General features: G+C 51.7%; 1 protein-coding gene and 2 non-coding genes across 4 annotated transcripts in view; all 3 read left to right on the top strand.

Moving 5' to 3' along the window:
• Positions 1-262: 262 nt before the first annotated feature.
• LOC136993589 (U4 spliceosomal RNA) lies at positions 263-403 on the top strand. Its single transcript, XR_010885963.1, has one exon. It is a non-coding gene; the product is annotated as a U4 spliceosomal RNA (small nuclear RNA).
• Positions 404-809: 406 nt separating this feature from the next.
• Positions 810-950, top strand: LOC136993588 (U4 spliceosomal RNA). Its single transcript, XR_010885962.1, has one exon. It is a non-coding gene; the product is annotated as a U4 spliceosomal RNA (small nuclear RNA).
• A 1500-nt stretch (positions 951-2450) lies between these two features.
• Positions 2451-14090, top strand: part of PXN (paxillin) — a 51258-nt gene continuing 39618 nt past the window's right edge. The window contains exon 1 of one of the 2 annotated variants that reach the window (XM_067306900.1): positions 2451-2608. In XM_067306900.1, coding sequence (XP_067163001.1) covers positions 2467-2608 — 142 coding nt within the window. In that variant the 5' untranslated portion in view covers positions 2451-2466. Of the gene's footprint in view, positions 2609-5129; positions 5214-14090 lie in introns of those variants that run through there. The other variant, XM_067306899.1, reaches the window with a different exon arrangement.

Here is a 14090-nt window from a genome sequence, read left to right as displayed (position 1 = left end):
CCCGCCCCTCTCATTTGCATAGCGCTCATTTGCATTCCGCGCCCTCCCGGCACCCCCCGCGCGCCGCCGCCCGTCCGACGCGCCGCGCCGTGGGCCGCCCACCCTCGACCCCCCCCCGGCGGCGGCGCGCGGCGGCGGCGCGCGGGGGGCGGCGGCGCGCGGCGGGTGCCGGGCGGGCGGCGCGGGCGGCGGCGCGGCGGGCGCTCTGAGCGCGGCGGCGAGGCGGCGGCGGCGGGCCGCGACGGTGGGGGGGGGTGCAGGTAGCTTTGCGCAGTGGCAGTATCGTAGCTAATGAGGTTAATCCGAGGCGCGATTATTGCTAGTTGAAAACTTTTCCCAATACCCCGCCGTGGTAGCTTGTAATATAGTTGCCACCGGCAATTTTTGAGGGTCTCTTCGGAGGCCTTTTTTTTTATGTGGTTTAAAAACAGATTGTGTTAGAAAAACGATGCTAAAGTGGGAGGAGAAAGGGGAATATGTGCAAGGGACCGGCGGGCGGGGCCGGGCGCGGCCCGGGCGCGCCCTGCCGCCCGCCTGACGTCACGCTGCTTTGCATACTCACCGCCCACTTGACGTCACTGTTTTGCATACTGCTTCCCAGCAAGCTTCGCGGCCGCCCCGCCGCTCGGCATGGCGGTGGAAACGGGGCTCCCCTCCGCTCGGCGGCGGCGCGGAGGCGCGGCGAGGGCCGGGGGGCGGAGGAGAGGCTCGGGGCAGTGCGGGGGGACGCGGCGCGGGGACGGCGGCGCTCGCCGTGAGCCAGGGAGCGGCGGCGGGGCGAGGGGCGGCGGCGGCGGGAGAAGCAGGTCAGCTTTGCGCAGTGGCAGTATCGTAGCCAATGAGGTTAATCCGAGGCGCGATTATTGCTAATTGAAAACTTTTCCCAATACCCCGCCATGACGACTTGAAATATAGTCGGCATTGGCAATTTTTGACAGTCTCTACGGAGACTGAGCCTTGGTGTAAAAAAATAGAGAAAACAAGAGATTTTTGTGGCGTCTTTTTCTTGCTCTGACCCCGGGGGAAGCGGTTCCGAGAAAGTGCCCCGCGACTTCATCGCGACCACAAAGGTTTATTGTGCAGGGACACAAGGGCTTTTGTTCCCCGTCACCGCCGCCGGGGCCTGCCCTGGCCAGAAACATGTTTTAATACATCGAGGACGCATTTACATAAAAGTCCCAGTTCTTGCCTCGCCTTTCAAAGCCGCTGAAAGAGCAATCGATCCGTGAAAACGGGAGCGGCGGGAGCTTCTCCCGTGGCTCTTGCTGAGGAGGCTCCTTGGAGCAGAGCACTCTCGGGGGGAGCGTAGCCAGCGAGGGGCGAGATGCCCTTTTGGGAGGGAGGGAAGAAGGGGTGATGGTCAAAATCATGCTTGACTGGCTCCCGAAATGCTCCGGAACGTGTAGGGAACTGCTTTCGGTGCACGGCATCATTTTGTGCAATGGCTTGTTAATGTATATATCCACTGGCATCATCTGCTTTAAAAAAGAAAAAAAGAGGAAGAAGACTTTAATGTCAAAGAAATCTTAAGCCTTTATTCTGGAATAAAGCAGCTGCCGAGTTTGGTGTAAAATCCTATTTTTGAAATTAAGTAAACCCCCTCTATTTCTAAGCTGCAGCTGTTGTCATATTTAATACCTAAGTGGTCCCTGCAGAGGAGGACCAAAGACTGTTGCTCAGCAGTTCCCCGGCTGAATCCCGGAGCTGAAGCCGAAAGCAGCTGCTCTCCGTCACGTTGTGTGAATTAGATTTTATGCTGCTGACAAGTTACCTCCAAAGGTCGCTGGTTGTGTTCGCTGGCCGTATGTGCCACCAGGATGCTCGTACCCTGCCCACGTGATCCTGAGCTAGGCAGCTGTTTTAAACTGTTTATACTGCTTAAATTATCATCAATATTTGAAAGTGGAAAATTTTAGTCGCAAATATTAATATTCCCCCTTTATCAGGCTGATTTGTAACACTCACCTCTGCCGGGGTGTTATACACGAGGGTGGCCACAGGATGACTAGCGAAGCCTCCTAGACAGCATTTGTCCCCATATCTGCACTTAATTGCTAGCAATGTGGATTCATAGTCCCTATGTGAAGTGTAGAGATGCCATCACCCTCTGCCAGAATCGGCCACTCTGATAAACGTGAAAGGCATCTGTCATCTATAGTGAGTAATACAGTTCCTGTAATTGCGTGTTTCATATCAATAGTGTTAAATATGGCATTTATTACCTGATTGCTTCTTTTGTCTTCTGATGAAGCTGTATCCGTGACAATAGGCTGGAGTGGTTCCTTTGTTCTACAGCACTAAATCATGTCCTACGTCGTATGCTAGAAACCCAGTTTGTTCCTTCTGCCATGAGAGATCTTCCGACAAACGTGAAGTGGGTGGAATTTGTGGGATAAGGGTGTGTGTGTGTGTCTAGGTTTACTGCCATTTCCTTAAGCTAAAGGAAGCATTTAGACTTAATGTCTGATGTTTTCTTTCATGTGTTCACCTGAAGAAACAGCGACATCCCCCTTGCCTGATGTGCCTGTGGTGCAGCACAGAGGACGCAGGCTGCAAGGAAGGCGTTCTCCTCGCTTTGCAGTTTCAGGTCACTGTGGAAAGCACACAGGTGAGCCCTGAATGTGCCTTGCAGGTCAGTGTAGCTTTGTAGCTGCTCTTCTCTGACATAGATTCAGCCTGCTGCAGGTAAGGATGCTTTTCGTAATACCGCTAGCGAAATAAGCTTGGATGGTTCCTGCATTTGGCAGTCAGTCTGACGTTACTGTCCTTGAGCGGACAGGTGGGCAGGGAACACCCCAGCCTCTGCTGAGTGCCCGGCACGGGAAGGTCGGTGGGTGGGCTACCTTTTCGCTGTGGAGCTGGTCCATACAGGGTTTGCGATGCGTTGGCGAAGGGGAAAGAGGCCTCAAGTACGTAGTCTGAAGGCTTGGGTGTGCAGAGCCAGGAAGTCCTGAAGCCCAACCTTAAACTGGCATTGACTCATGGTCTGCAGTGTTTCCAGCTCCTGGCCCCGTTTCCCATCTGGGAAATAGGGATAATAATTTCTTATCTGTGAAACATAATGATTCGGTAGAGTCAGAATGTGCATTAGTCATAGGTGAGGAAACCCACTGCATTTCTCTCACTGCAGCACCTGCCTCGAGGGATCACTCCAGACTTTGTTCCTCGGTGCTTCCCAGTGGCACTGGCCGTGAGGGACACGGCTGCTCTCAGCATCGCTGCTCCCATGGGGAAGAGTTCGCTGGAGGCGGCTGTCCCCGGGGAGCTGCAGCCGCTGGTGCTGCAGCTGCACGTGACCGGGGCTCCAGCAGCAAGCAGGCATTTGTGAGTCAGTGAGAGTGTCAGAGGCAGGGAGCAGGTAGATCGCAAGAAAATGGGAGCTGCAGAGCATTAAGGACAGACAGGAGAGGGTGAACAGCGTTTGGGTGAATTTAGCTTGTGCCCATACTGCTGAGCAGCTGCCTTAGCAGCTTGAGTTTTAACCTGCCTCTACTCCTTGGGCAGTTATTGGAGGGTTACACACCACCAATTTTAGGTAAGAAATGTTGGTGTGTGAAGAGGAATTCAGTTATGGACAGCAGCCGGCGGTGACTTGAGTGCAGTGAGGATAAGGCCGGTTTTAAAGCCATACTGCCTAGGACTGTATCCCTGCATGGCAGCTTTGCCTTTCCACCTCCCTGGGCCCTTCGTAGCCCTGCCGAGCCATAGGGCACAGCCTTAGGGGCAGAGCTGCTTTCTTCTACATGCAGCAGCTTGGACACAACCTATTTCTTGGGGTGCAGCCCCAGCTGGGGCGATGCCATGCTCACGTCAGCCCTGAGGCTGAGGAGGCTGCTTTCTTGATCAAACCCAGCATTTTGCACTCACTTCTAGGCTACCGAAGGATCTGTAGGAAGCGGGAGTGTGCACCGGGCCACACTACCAGCACAGCACAGCCGACACGTTAGTCTGCAGAGGTCAAATATGACACGAGCCAGGACAGATGCCTGTCACTTGTTGCTGGAAGCAACCTACAGATCCCAGGAAAGGCCTTGATGGCTCTGGAGATGAAGGACATGTTTCTGATTAGCTCAGGTCCCCCGTGCTACCAGCAGTAAGGGCAATGCCGGGGCTCATGCTTCTTCCCTGAGGATGCACATCCTCAAGTCATCATAAAATAATGAAAAAGCCAGTGACAGATTTTGATAAAATGCAGTGTAGCAGTTCCTTCACATAGTGTTTTAAATTTGGGCGTTGATAATGAAGGACGTGGTAAAAATCTGTGTTTAGATTTATATTATACTTAGACCTCCACCAGGCTGCCATTCTCTGAGAAATACCAGAGTTGGAGTAAAGCCTGGGCTGAATTTCCTGGAAGCTGTGGATTATTTGCGAGCACCGGCGGGGTGCAGGGAGAGGATGTTTCTGTGCCCCCTCGTGCCGGTGCTCGCTGCGGCGTTTCTTAACGCAGGGAATGACCATGTCTGTGGGACTGTGTTAGCTGGGGAAACGGGGTGTGTTTGTGCCTCGAGCGTGAAAAATACCGCAGCTGACCTCCGGGTCTCTGTGAAAATACAGTCCCGTAGCCGAGAGCAGCTGCCAGGCCCTGTGCTGTCCCGGCTGGGAGCAGCCGCTGACGTGGTGGTGATTTTTTTTCCTCAAAAAAAAAAAAAAAGGTGCCACAAGCGTCACGTTTCCTGCGTTCTCCGCCGTTCCCACGCTGATAGTTTTGGGGATATCTCCCACCAGATTAGCAGCCGCTTCTGTCGCCGGCCAGGCCGGGGCAGCAGCCGCTTCTGTCGCCGCGGGGACGCGATGGCCGGGGCGCCGTGGCCAGGCCGGGCCCCGCTTGCTGCGCGGCAGCGGGTTTAGTCACGGCCTGAGGGGACAGAAACGGCGGCGAGAAAGCGCCTCGCGGGGCGTCACGGGAGGGGCGGCGGGCGGGAGCGGCCGGGGAAGGGCGAAACCCGCCGCGGGCTCCCGCGGGGGCGGCAGCGGCGCCTGAGGGGGCCCCGAACGCGACGCGACGCCTCACGGGGGCCGCGCGGCGGCGCCGTTGCGGCTCGCGCCGCCAGGGGGCGGGGGGCGCCCGCGGGGGCGGGGCGGGCGCGTGGCCGCGGGGGGCGGGGCGGGGCGGGCGCGCGCGGCCGGGAAAGTTGCGAGGCGCTGAGGCGGCGGCGGGCGCTGAGGCGGCGGCGGCGGCGGCAGCAGCGGCACCGCCATGGACGACCTGGGTGAGTCGCCGCCGCCACCCCCCCCCCCCCCCCCGCGGCTTCGCCCCTCCGGCTCGAGCCCTGCCGCCTCCCCCGGGAGCGGCGCCGGCCCAGCGCCCCCTCCGCGCCCCGGGTCTCGGGGGCGGCTCCGCGGGGCGCTCCGTTCCCCAACCCGGCGCCGCGGCGGGGGGGCGTCGCGCAGCCGGTCCCCGGCGGGGCCCGAGGGCCGCGTCCGCCCGAGCCCCGGTGCCGCGGGGGGCGGCGCGTCCCGCTCCCGCGGCTGCTCACACCGGGCGCCCGGCGGCGGCCGCGGTCCGTTACCGCCCGCCCGGCTCGAGCGGGTCCCGGCGCGCAGCGGCGGCCGCAGCCTCGGGGAGGAGCCTCGCCCGTCGCCGCGGTGGGAGCAGCCGGTGGGGCGGACGGGCGAGCGTCGTTCCCGTTTCCCCTCGCGGCTGCGCTTTCTTCAGACGGGGGCAGCTGCGTCTCCGTTTGCCTGCGCCCCTCCCGGGGCCTGGCGCGCTGGCCGGAGCGGGGCTCGCCCGGCGCCGCGGAGCCTCGCCGCGGCCCTGCGGGGGGAGCGGAGCGGAGCGGGGCGGGACGGAGCGGGGCGGCAGCGCCGAGCAGGCGTCGCCGCGCCGGGCGCTGCAGCCGCGCCGGGAGCTCTGCCGCGGGGCTGCCTTCCTCAGATCCACGCGAGCAGGGTGACTTTCCAGCTGGCCGGCTGGGCTGCTGCTGTTCCCACACGCTTTTCCCTTCCTCTCTAGGAGGATTAGAGGTGAACTGCAAAGAAAGTCTGGACAAAAAAAAAAAAAGTAAAGTTGCGTCTGATTTCTTCTCTCGTGTTCTCCATAGGTGTTAAACATGTTAACACAACCGGAAGTTAAAGTTTTAATCTGATTTTTAAAGTGTAACTTTTTGTCTCAGCAACTTGGATTTCATCAAGTTGTAATTACGCCAGGTCTTTCTCAATTTGGGTGTGGAGTGTTTGAGTGGACAAGATCTGGTTATCTAACGGTGAAGTTGAACAACAAAGTAGACCCCTTTCTCTGTCTAAGCCTGTCTTCTCTGCTCTGTGGAGTTCATCGTAGAAGACCAAACCATTTACTTTCCCTCTGCAAATCATAGTTAGCCCCCAAACTTTTTTTCTTTCCTTAAAACCCCTCACCTTGGGATGCATGAAGAAGGGAACGTTGCTGTGCTGATATAACTCCACTGAAATAAGTCAAACTTTTGAACTGAAGTGAGAGTTGTTTGTTTTTCTTTCCTCTTTATCTATGGGTGGATTATCCGAGTTGTGGATTAACTGTGCCATGGATACAGATGTCTGAGCTGGCTCTGTCCAGAATCGAGCCGGACCAGCAGGGCTTGTTGGTTCAGGCACAATGCCAGGTGGACATAGCTCTGCTGTTTCCAGGCCCAGTTTTGGTCCAGAAGCAGCTCAGCGTTGAGCCTGAGCTGACATGCCTTGTGGGTTCGGAGCTGATGCCGTGTAAAATTAGTTGAGATATTTCTACGCCATGCTTCCAAAGTGTGGTGCAGAAACACTGAGTGACTGATAGACCTTGCTGGGCATGAGGGGCCACCTCACAGAAGCTATTGATGTCTCTGTTCTTGACTCCTTGAATTTATCAAAAATCGTTTAGCTGTTCCTCTCCCTTCCAGAGGCCCAGGCTAACGGAGCGCTGATCAGTGCGTGCTTGTGCGCTGAAGGTGGAGATGCAGGAGCTAGCTTTCACGCTGCTTGTGCTGGAGAGGTTATGAAACACCTATGAGAATGGACTTGTGTTGTTCCTGGAGTTTATTTGGAGCAGGAAAAGCTTTGTTCCTTCCCCCCACAGTGGTGAAGAAATGATTTTACAATGCACAGTCCATGCAGGAAGCTGTTTAAGAGCTCTGCAGGCGTAACTCGCGCACCGTGGCGAGCAGGGAGCCGCCGCCGCCGTGCGGGTTGTGCGGTGACGGGCCCTCTAACAAACCCAAATAGCACATGGTGGGAAGGGAGGAGGAGGAGGAGGAGGTGAGGGGTTTGAGCAGCTGACCAGGCTCCTCCAGATTGCCTTCCTCAAATCTCTCTAAGGAAGCATATCTTGCGGATGTGCTTGGAGTTTGACAGGAAGCTTGCTGAATGAGTTTGTCGTTCTGCAGTGTCGTAAATTGGCACAGAGAATAAAATTGAGCCCTAAAGAGGGGAAATTCTGACTTTGGAGGGTATCACCCCCTTCCTTCTGGGGATCCCCAAGCCACAGCGCCTTGTTACGTGCTGTGCTCCCAGCACGCGAGTGACCAAGCATGTGTATTTGCTGCAGAGTGTTTGAGGTATTGAATGAGGATGTTGAATTCCTCTTGGTTTTGTGGTGTCGCCATGCTTGAGAGAGATGTCTGTGACCAGTTCATTGGGATCTGCTGGTTGTGGAGGAAGACGCTTTGTTCATGTAAAGTGTCACGTATTATTTGTGTGGCAGGATAAGTAGGAGAAAGGAAACTAAATTTGCTGCAGTTTGGCTAGTGCTGGATGCTGCTTGCTTGTGAGTTCCAGTGTTTTTATGACTTCAAAGAACTGAATTCTCATTTTTGTCTTTTAATAAAAACAAGAAAAGGCCTTCAGTCTATTATTTTTTTTTAAACTAATTTCCCATACTTGTTTTTAGGTTTGTGTAACTGTTTACTGCATATGGTTAGTGTTCTGTTCTGTGTAGGTAAAAAGGTTAATTTCACTTCTGTAAATTTAGTCACTTTAGTTTTCAAGAGCTAGCAGAATGCTGTAATATATAGGTTTCAAAGGACTGGAAAGGATTTTACAGCTTCAGAAACTTTTTTTTTCTGAAATGAGTTGTTTGCAAATGCTTCTGTGAAATATTTGCTAAGCTTTGTGTTTTACTTTTGTTGTTTTGTTTTTTGAGGGCTTTGGTAACTCCAAACAGAAATGGCCTTTTTAGAAGCTTTTTTTTTTTTTGGTGGCTTTAAAATTCTTGGTTCTCTACTGCTTAGTTATTTTTTTTTTTTTAAGACTTAAAAATCAAAATCAAAAACAAAACAGCATTCACTAGAGCTTGTAAAAGATGTTTTACAAAAAAGTTGTTTTTGTTATTAGTAAGAATGTATTTATAGCAGTGTTTTGGCTGTGCATGTAAACTAGACTGTAAGCCTCTTTTAGGTGTGCTTGCTTGCTCCGAGAAGGATTTTTCTTTTGAAGAAGGCTTGTCTAGCAACCTAGCTTAAAATTCGGGGCACAAAGATTCAGTGACACAAGAGATTTTATTTTAAAAGTTGTTTTCCTCTGTTTTAGCAAATTTCTTCCGCCATCTCTTCAGGGCTTAATCCTCTCAAAATTGACTTAAAAGAGAGCAGTCTTGCCACTGATTTTTCATGGGAGCCTAGCGAGAGGTACATGTGTTTCCATCTGTCATCTCTCCAAGCATTTGGAAGGTTGCTGTGCTCTCTAGGGCTACGCTGTCCGTCTCTCTTTTGGAGGTGATGTCTGCCTGCCTGACTCAATTCCTTCAATCTGGTAGTCGTATGTAGTGGGGTTTTGGTCTTAAGTGGCTGAACACTTAGTTTGAAATTGCTCATGGTCAGCTACGCCCAGGAAATGGTACTGGGGGGGGGAAACGTTGGTAAAGTAATTTGGTCCCTTGGCTTTCTACTGTCTCAGGTTTCTGAGTCATTCCCGCTGCTGGGCGAGAAGACTGTAAACAGAACTAATGCTCTGCACAATGGGGTTCTGACTTGTTTCAGCTTCTTCGCTCTTCTGACCCCTCGTGAAACAGGGACTTTATTGTCCTGGGCAACTCAGACAGGGAGTCCTCTGCCTCAAGCAGTGTGCGACGCAGAGAGAGGCTTCTTTTCTTACTGCTCTATTTCCATGGAAAGTCTGGACTCTGCGCTGTCTTTAGCTCCTTTGTCCCGAACTGGGAGAGGTCAACTTACCCCAAGTGCTCAGCTGCCCTCCTGGTTGAAATGGGTCCTCTGACACCATCTCTACCACTAGAGAAAGAAATGGGTAACTTCTCGTAGATGTTGTTTAATTCTGTTGCTCTGCTAGTTCTTGCTTTCCTGGGAAATCAGAATACTTCAGTTTCTGCAGACCTTTTGTTCCTCATCCCTTTTCCCCTTGAGTTGTATTTATCATGTGAAACAAGTTGTGAAACTCCAGCAATGACGGACACGGTTTTCAATTCTGGCAGCAGAACAAGTAATAACAATGCACTTCTAGTTAGATCAGGGTTGTTTTTCTTATCTACTCTTAAGGCCTATATACATTCCTAAATTAAATCTGTGCAACTAAGCTGATATAGCTTAACATTAAGATTTTACACAGTAATGTGCATTGCACTAGAGAAAAATAGGCCTTACTTCACTGGTTCTGTATTGCAGCAATGGACATGTGTAATCTTTTGTACTTGCATGCATTTATTTCCTACAGGCAGATTTAGAAAGTTTGAGGGTAGAGAGGGGGGGAGATAACTTGTCCATGGCCACAAAACAGATCTGTTAGAATTGGACTAATGCCTTAGTTTTGATGCCCAGAATCTACTCGGCTTTGGGGAAAGCCAGAACAAATTCTGAATTCAGCAGTGTTACGCTGGTGGAAAATCAGCGTGAGCAGAGAGAATCTCGGGTCCCGGTTTCCTGCTCTGCGTCTCGGGCTACTCCTCCCTCCTTTGTGTGCTGAGCTTCTGTGTCCCTTTCTGTCCGATGTGGAAGTTGGTAATGAAGATGCTCTTCTGCTTCAGCTGCTTGAAAGTGAGACATTGTCTGTGGGAAGCCTCCCCAGGATGTGAGAAGATGATGAGGTTTAGGGGATGAGTTTCTTGCTCTCTGTAGCTTGTCCTAACTGACTTAGGGTTTAATAACATGTCCTTGAAGTACAGGATTTCATGACTACTAGGCTATTATATTTTAAAGTGCTAGACAGGGAATTGTGGAGGCCTCTGGGTCCTGTTCTTGCTTCACTGTTTGTAAAATCTCACCATGCGTCCAATCCAGATTAATTGCAGGTTGCAGCCCAAAATGGTGATTCCTGCTGCCCCTTCTCTCGTGTGCTTGCTGCTTCCTTTCTTAGTATCTGGCTCCGGAGTGGGTTGGTTCAAATTGCTGGATCGGTTGGCAAATTGGTCCCATCTCCCAAATTGAACAAATTATTCGCCATGGGATCTGTAAGCTGAACTGTCTCACCCTGTGGCAAGCTAACTAGATCCAGTGCAAGGTAGAAACAGGGAGTGTGGGCTGCTTTAAAGGGTGGTTTTTCCCATCTCCCTTCCTTGTGTCTGCAATAACAATTGTGTGGTTAGCTGGATCAGCAAACTGATTCCTCTGAAAACTATATATATATATATATATATATATATATATTTTTAGTTGGTTTGTTTTCAGCCAGATCAGCTCCTTGATCTGGTTCACCATGTGTTTGCACAAATCCTAGTCCTGGCACAAGGGCACGGACCGTGGCATGAGATGTGCGTGAGGCCACTTTTTTGGCTGTGGTTTATGTTTAATCTGGCATAAAGTAACCATTTATCCACAGTTTCAAAAACTTGCTCTGGCTTTGGGCATATTGTTTCTCCATCTGTAAAACAGGGATAATAGTTCCTTACCTGCGAAGTGTGGTTAATGTTTACTAAGATCTTTGTGTTTCTGAAATAGCTTCCAGCTGAAGATCTCAGAATAGTAACTCTTTCAAGCTTCTCCCGTCACTTTCACTGGAACAAGGCGATGGCAAGTTGGAATTAGATTTATAAGCTTTTATTTTCCTCTTCTCAGCCCTGGATATGTTCCCTCTCTGCCTTTCTGATTGCTCATCCTTTCTTCATCCTCTGTTATGTCAGGCTGTGAGTAGGGAGAAAAGATTCCCTTTCCCTTCCAAGTTCCCCTCAGTAGTTTCTACTCTAGTCTTTCACTTACCACAGAGCATCATGAAATCATTCAAAAAATGTCATGTGCTAAAGATGTACTGTAAAAATAGGAGGTGGGCAATGACTTTCTCATGCTTCTCAGTTATTTTTCCCATTTGTGCTTATTCTCATTGCAAATGGCCCCAGAGCAGCAGGAGCCAACTGTCTGGAGACAGTCTCTCTTGATTGATTGACTGGTGTTAAAATCCACGCTTTCTTTCCTGTGGTAGGGTTCTGGAGCATTGAGACACTTCTTCTGAGGGATGTTTTTAGGTCCTAATGAACTAACCTAAATAGAAGTGGCAGCTGGAGTCGGAACAAGTTTGGTGTTTACGGTGTTGCAGTTGTAGGAGCTGGAGTCCCTGAGGTTCTGTGTCTGTGCTCTTTAGGAGTCTGGTATGTTTTTTTTTTTTTTTTTTCTCATACAAATGCAGCTTTTTCTTGTAGCGGGCAGTAATTATTCTGAATTTACACGGCAAATTTATCTTGCCAGTTTGAGACAACTACTTCTGTGGAACATAAGCTATGAAGCCAAGAGAACTTAGGGCAGGCCACAAGGGGAGGCAGCCTTTATTGTTATTGTTTGGCTGCTTTTTCTCTGTGCTGGACTTCCCCTACGCTAAGAGCAAGTTTAGTTTGTTATTTAAATGATGTGGTAGTTTGAATCTTCAAATGCAGTTTGTCTTGTCACTTCTCACAATGTTCTTATTATCATACGTAAGTTTTGTATAGAGGACTTTGGGCAAGCTAGTGAGTGGGTCTGGCTGACGGCATGCAGTAGTGTGCGACTTGATTTCTGGTGTTTTACTGTTTGTTGTACTTGTTTAAACTTCTAACAGTTTGCAAATGAAGTGGAAATAAGAACAGCCAAAAAGGTAAATGCTGCTCTAGGGAATAAACTTTCTGAATGACACTTTGCATGGGGAGTTGTGCTTTAAATGGCTCAGCGTTAAATCAGGCTCTGTGGGGTCTCCAGGAATAAACCGAACCCATATTCGTGTCACAAAATTGAGCTGGCAGACAGAATTAATCCTGTGTCTGTCTAGACCCCTGATAGGCTCCTACATTATTTCCATCCCTGAAGAGCAAGACAAGCAGAGAATTTCACTTCCTGCTTATAGGAGAGCGTATGGTGGTTATGGACTGTGGTTAGGCTGATTTTTTTTCTAAGAGTGGGAGGGGTAAAGAAAGCTGGAAGTAGAAAAGGTCACAGGCAGGAGGGCTGTAAATGAGTTGCCATGGATTAGGGGTTAATACCCCCTGTTCCATCCTCTTCCGTGGTTCTAAGCGAGCTCCAGGCTTCTCTCTGAAATAGTGCATTTTGTGTCAGAGCCGCTGATTTCGAGCGGGTCAGGCAAAACAGCCTGAGGCTCGCTGCACATCAGCTGAGGTTAGTCGTGCCCCCCAGGTTGGGGTACGACGATGGCCTGCCTGGGCCTCTTGGCTGCCTCGTTTGGCCGTTAGTTAGGTCTGGTGCTCCCCGTTCCTCAGTACCTTCCTTGTCACTGGGGGCTGTGTCGTTGTTATCACGTCATCCCTTCTGGGCAGAGGTGGCCCGTAGCAGTGAGGTGCTTGGACGTAGCACTTGTGAACTGCAGCTCTCCCTCTTGTTCGCTATGGTTTTATGCGGGAGACTTCCCGTGGGCCGTGCCGAGCTGGGCAGGCAGCGTGATCCACAGCTGGAACTGTTCTGCTGGGCTGAGAGCAGCTCCAGCAGTTAGCCAGGATCCCTGCAGAGAGCTGGAGCGCTGGGGGAGGGAGCGAAATGCCATTTCATCCACGTCATGAAATCTCTTATCAGTGGCCAGCTCAGGGCTGTGGGTGGGTGAGCGGCGTCCGCCAGAAGAAGCTGCTTTTTATTTCGGCTGTGAGATGCGAGGAACTCCAAGCTGTCAGTCGGGCTGGGAGCTGTGGAGTGGCTGTGTGGAGGCTGGGATGAATTTGTCAGTCGGGTTCTTATGACCCTACGCTCGTAGCTTTCAATTTATCCTGCTGGTGCTTCATCTGAGCTTTGCCGCTTGGCTGTCCTGAGCGGTTCCCTTGGGCAGTGCCTGATAAGCACAGCTGCTCTGGCACGCTGCTCCCCTGCTTCTTAATTGCTTAAATCTGGCGCCTGCAGCGCCTTCTGCCTCGGGAGCCTGCTTAGGAGCCCGGGTCGCACGAGACGAGGAGGGCCCTTGGGTTATCATTCATCTTGCCGTAAGGGCTGGTTGCGGGCTCGACATGTTGGATGCTCGTTTACCCTCAAACGCAAGGGAGTGAACTACACGAACAGATCGCCACGGTGCCGCTCGGGGTAGCGTGAAACGCAGCAGCCTTCTGGGGCATTTGGCTCTGCTGGGCTCCTCCGGTTACCCTGCCTGGCTTTTTAAAACCCTCGCGTGGGATGGACTAGGCGGCGAGGCTGGCGGTGCTCTGGCACTGCTCTCGCCGGGGCGGCGTTGCCCTGCTGCCGTGCTGCTCTGCAGCGCTGGGAAGCCGCTCGCCGCGTGTGCTGGGCGGGAGGGAAGGGGCTGGGGGTGGTGCGGGGAGGAAGCTCTATGTAATTCTTGGCTGGCTTCTGAGTAATTGTTTTAATGAAATGGAATGCAGTGTGTTCAGTGCTTGCTTGGCAGGAACAGCCATTTCTTAATTTTCTCTTTTTTTTGGGGGTGGGGGGGAGGGAGAAGAAGTTGGAGTAGCCTGTTTTCCAGCTGCTTTAAGCAGTTAAGCTTGGATATGCCACAGAGATAGGACCAGAAGATTGTTCTTGGTGAGGGGGGGCTTTTTGCACTGGAGCAGGTGTGTGGGACGCTGTCGTTGCACACTCAATGTGTGAGTGATCGAGCCTGGTCCCTCTGTTTGACTGAGGGCTTTGAATCCCAATACGGTTCTGGAGTGAATCAGATTAATTTTAAAGTGCTCAGCAATAATGGGATAATAGTGATGTGAGTAGGTACATGTGCATATGAAATATGTATGCATCTAGATACTTGATAGGAAAATGAATCAATTTTCTACTATACCC

The sequence above is a fragment of the Apteryx mantelli genome, chromosome 17 (genome assembly GCF_036417845.1).
Source record: "Apteryx mantelli isolate bAptMan1 chromosome 17, bAptMan1.hap1, whole genome shotgun sequence".
In the NCBI taxonomy this organism is placed as follows: domain Eukaryota; kingdom Metazoa; phylum Chordata; class Aves; order Apterygiformes; family Apterygidae; genus Apteryx; species Apteryx mantelli.
This window is presented reverse-complemented; position numbering and strand designations above follow the sequence as displayed.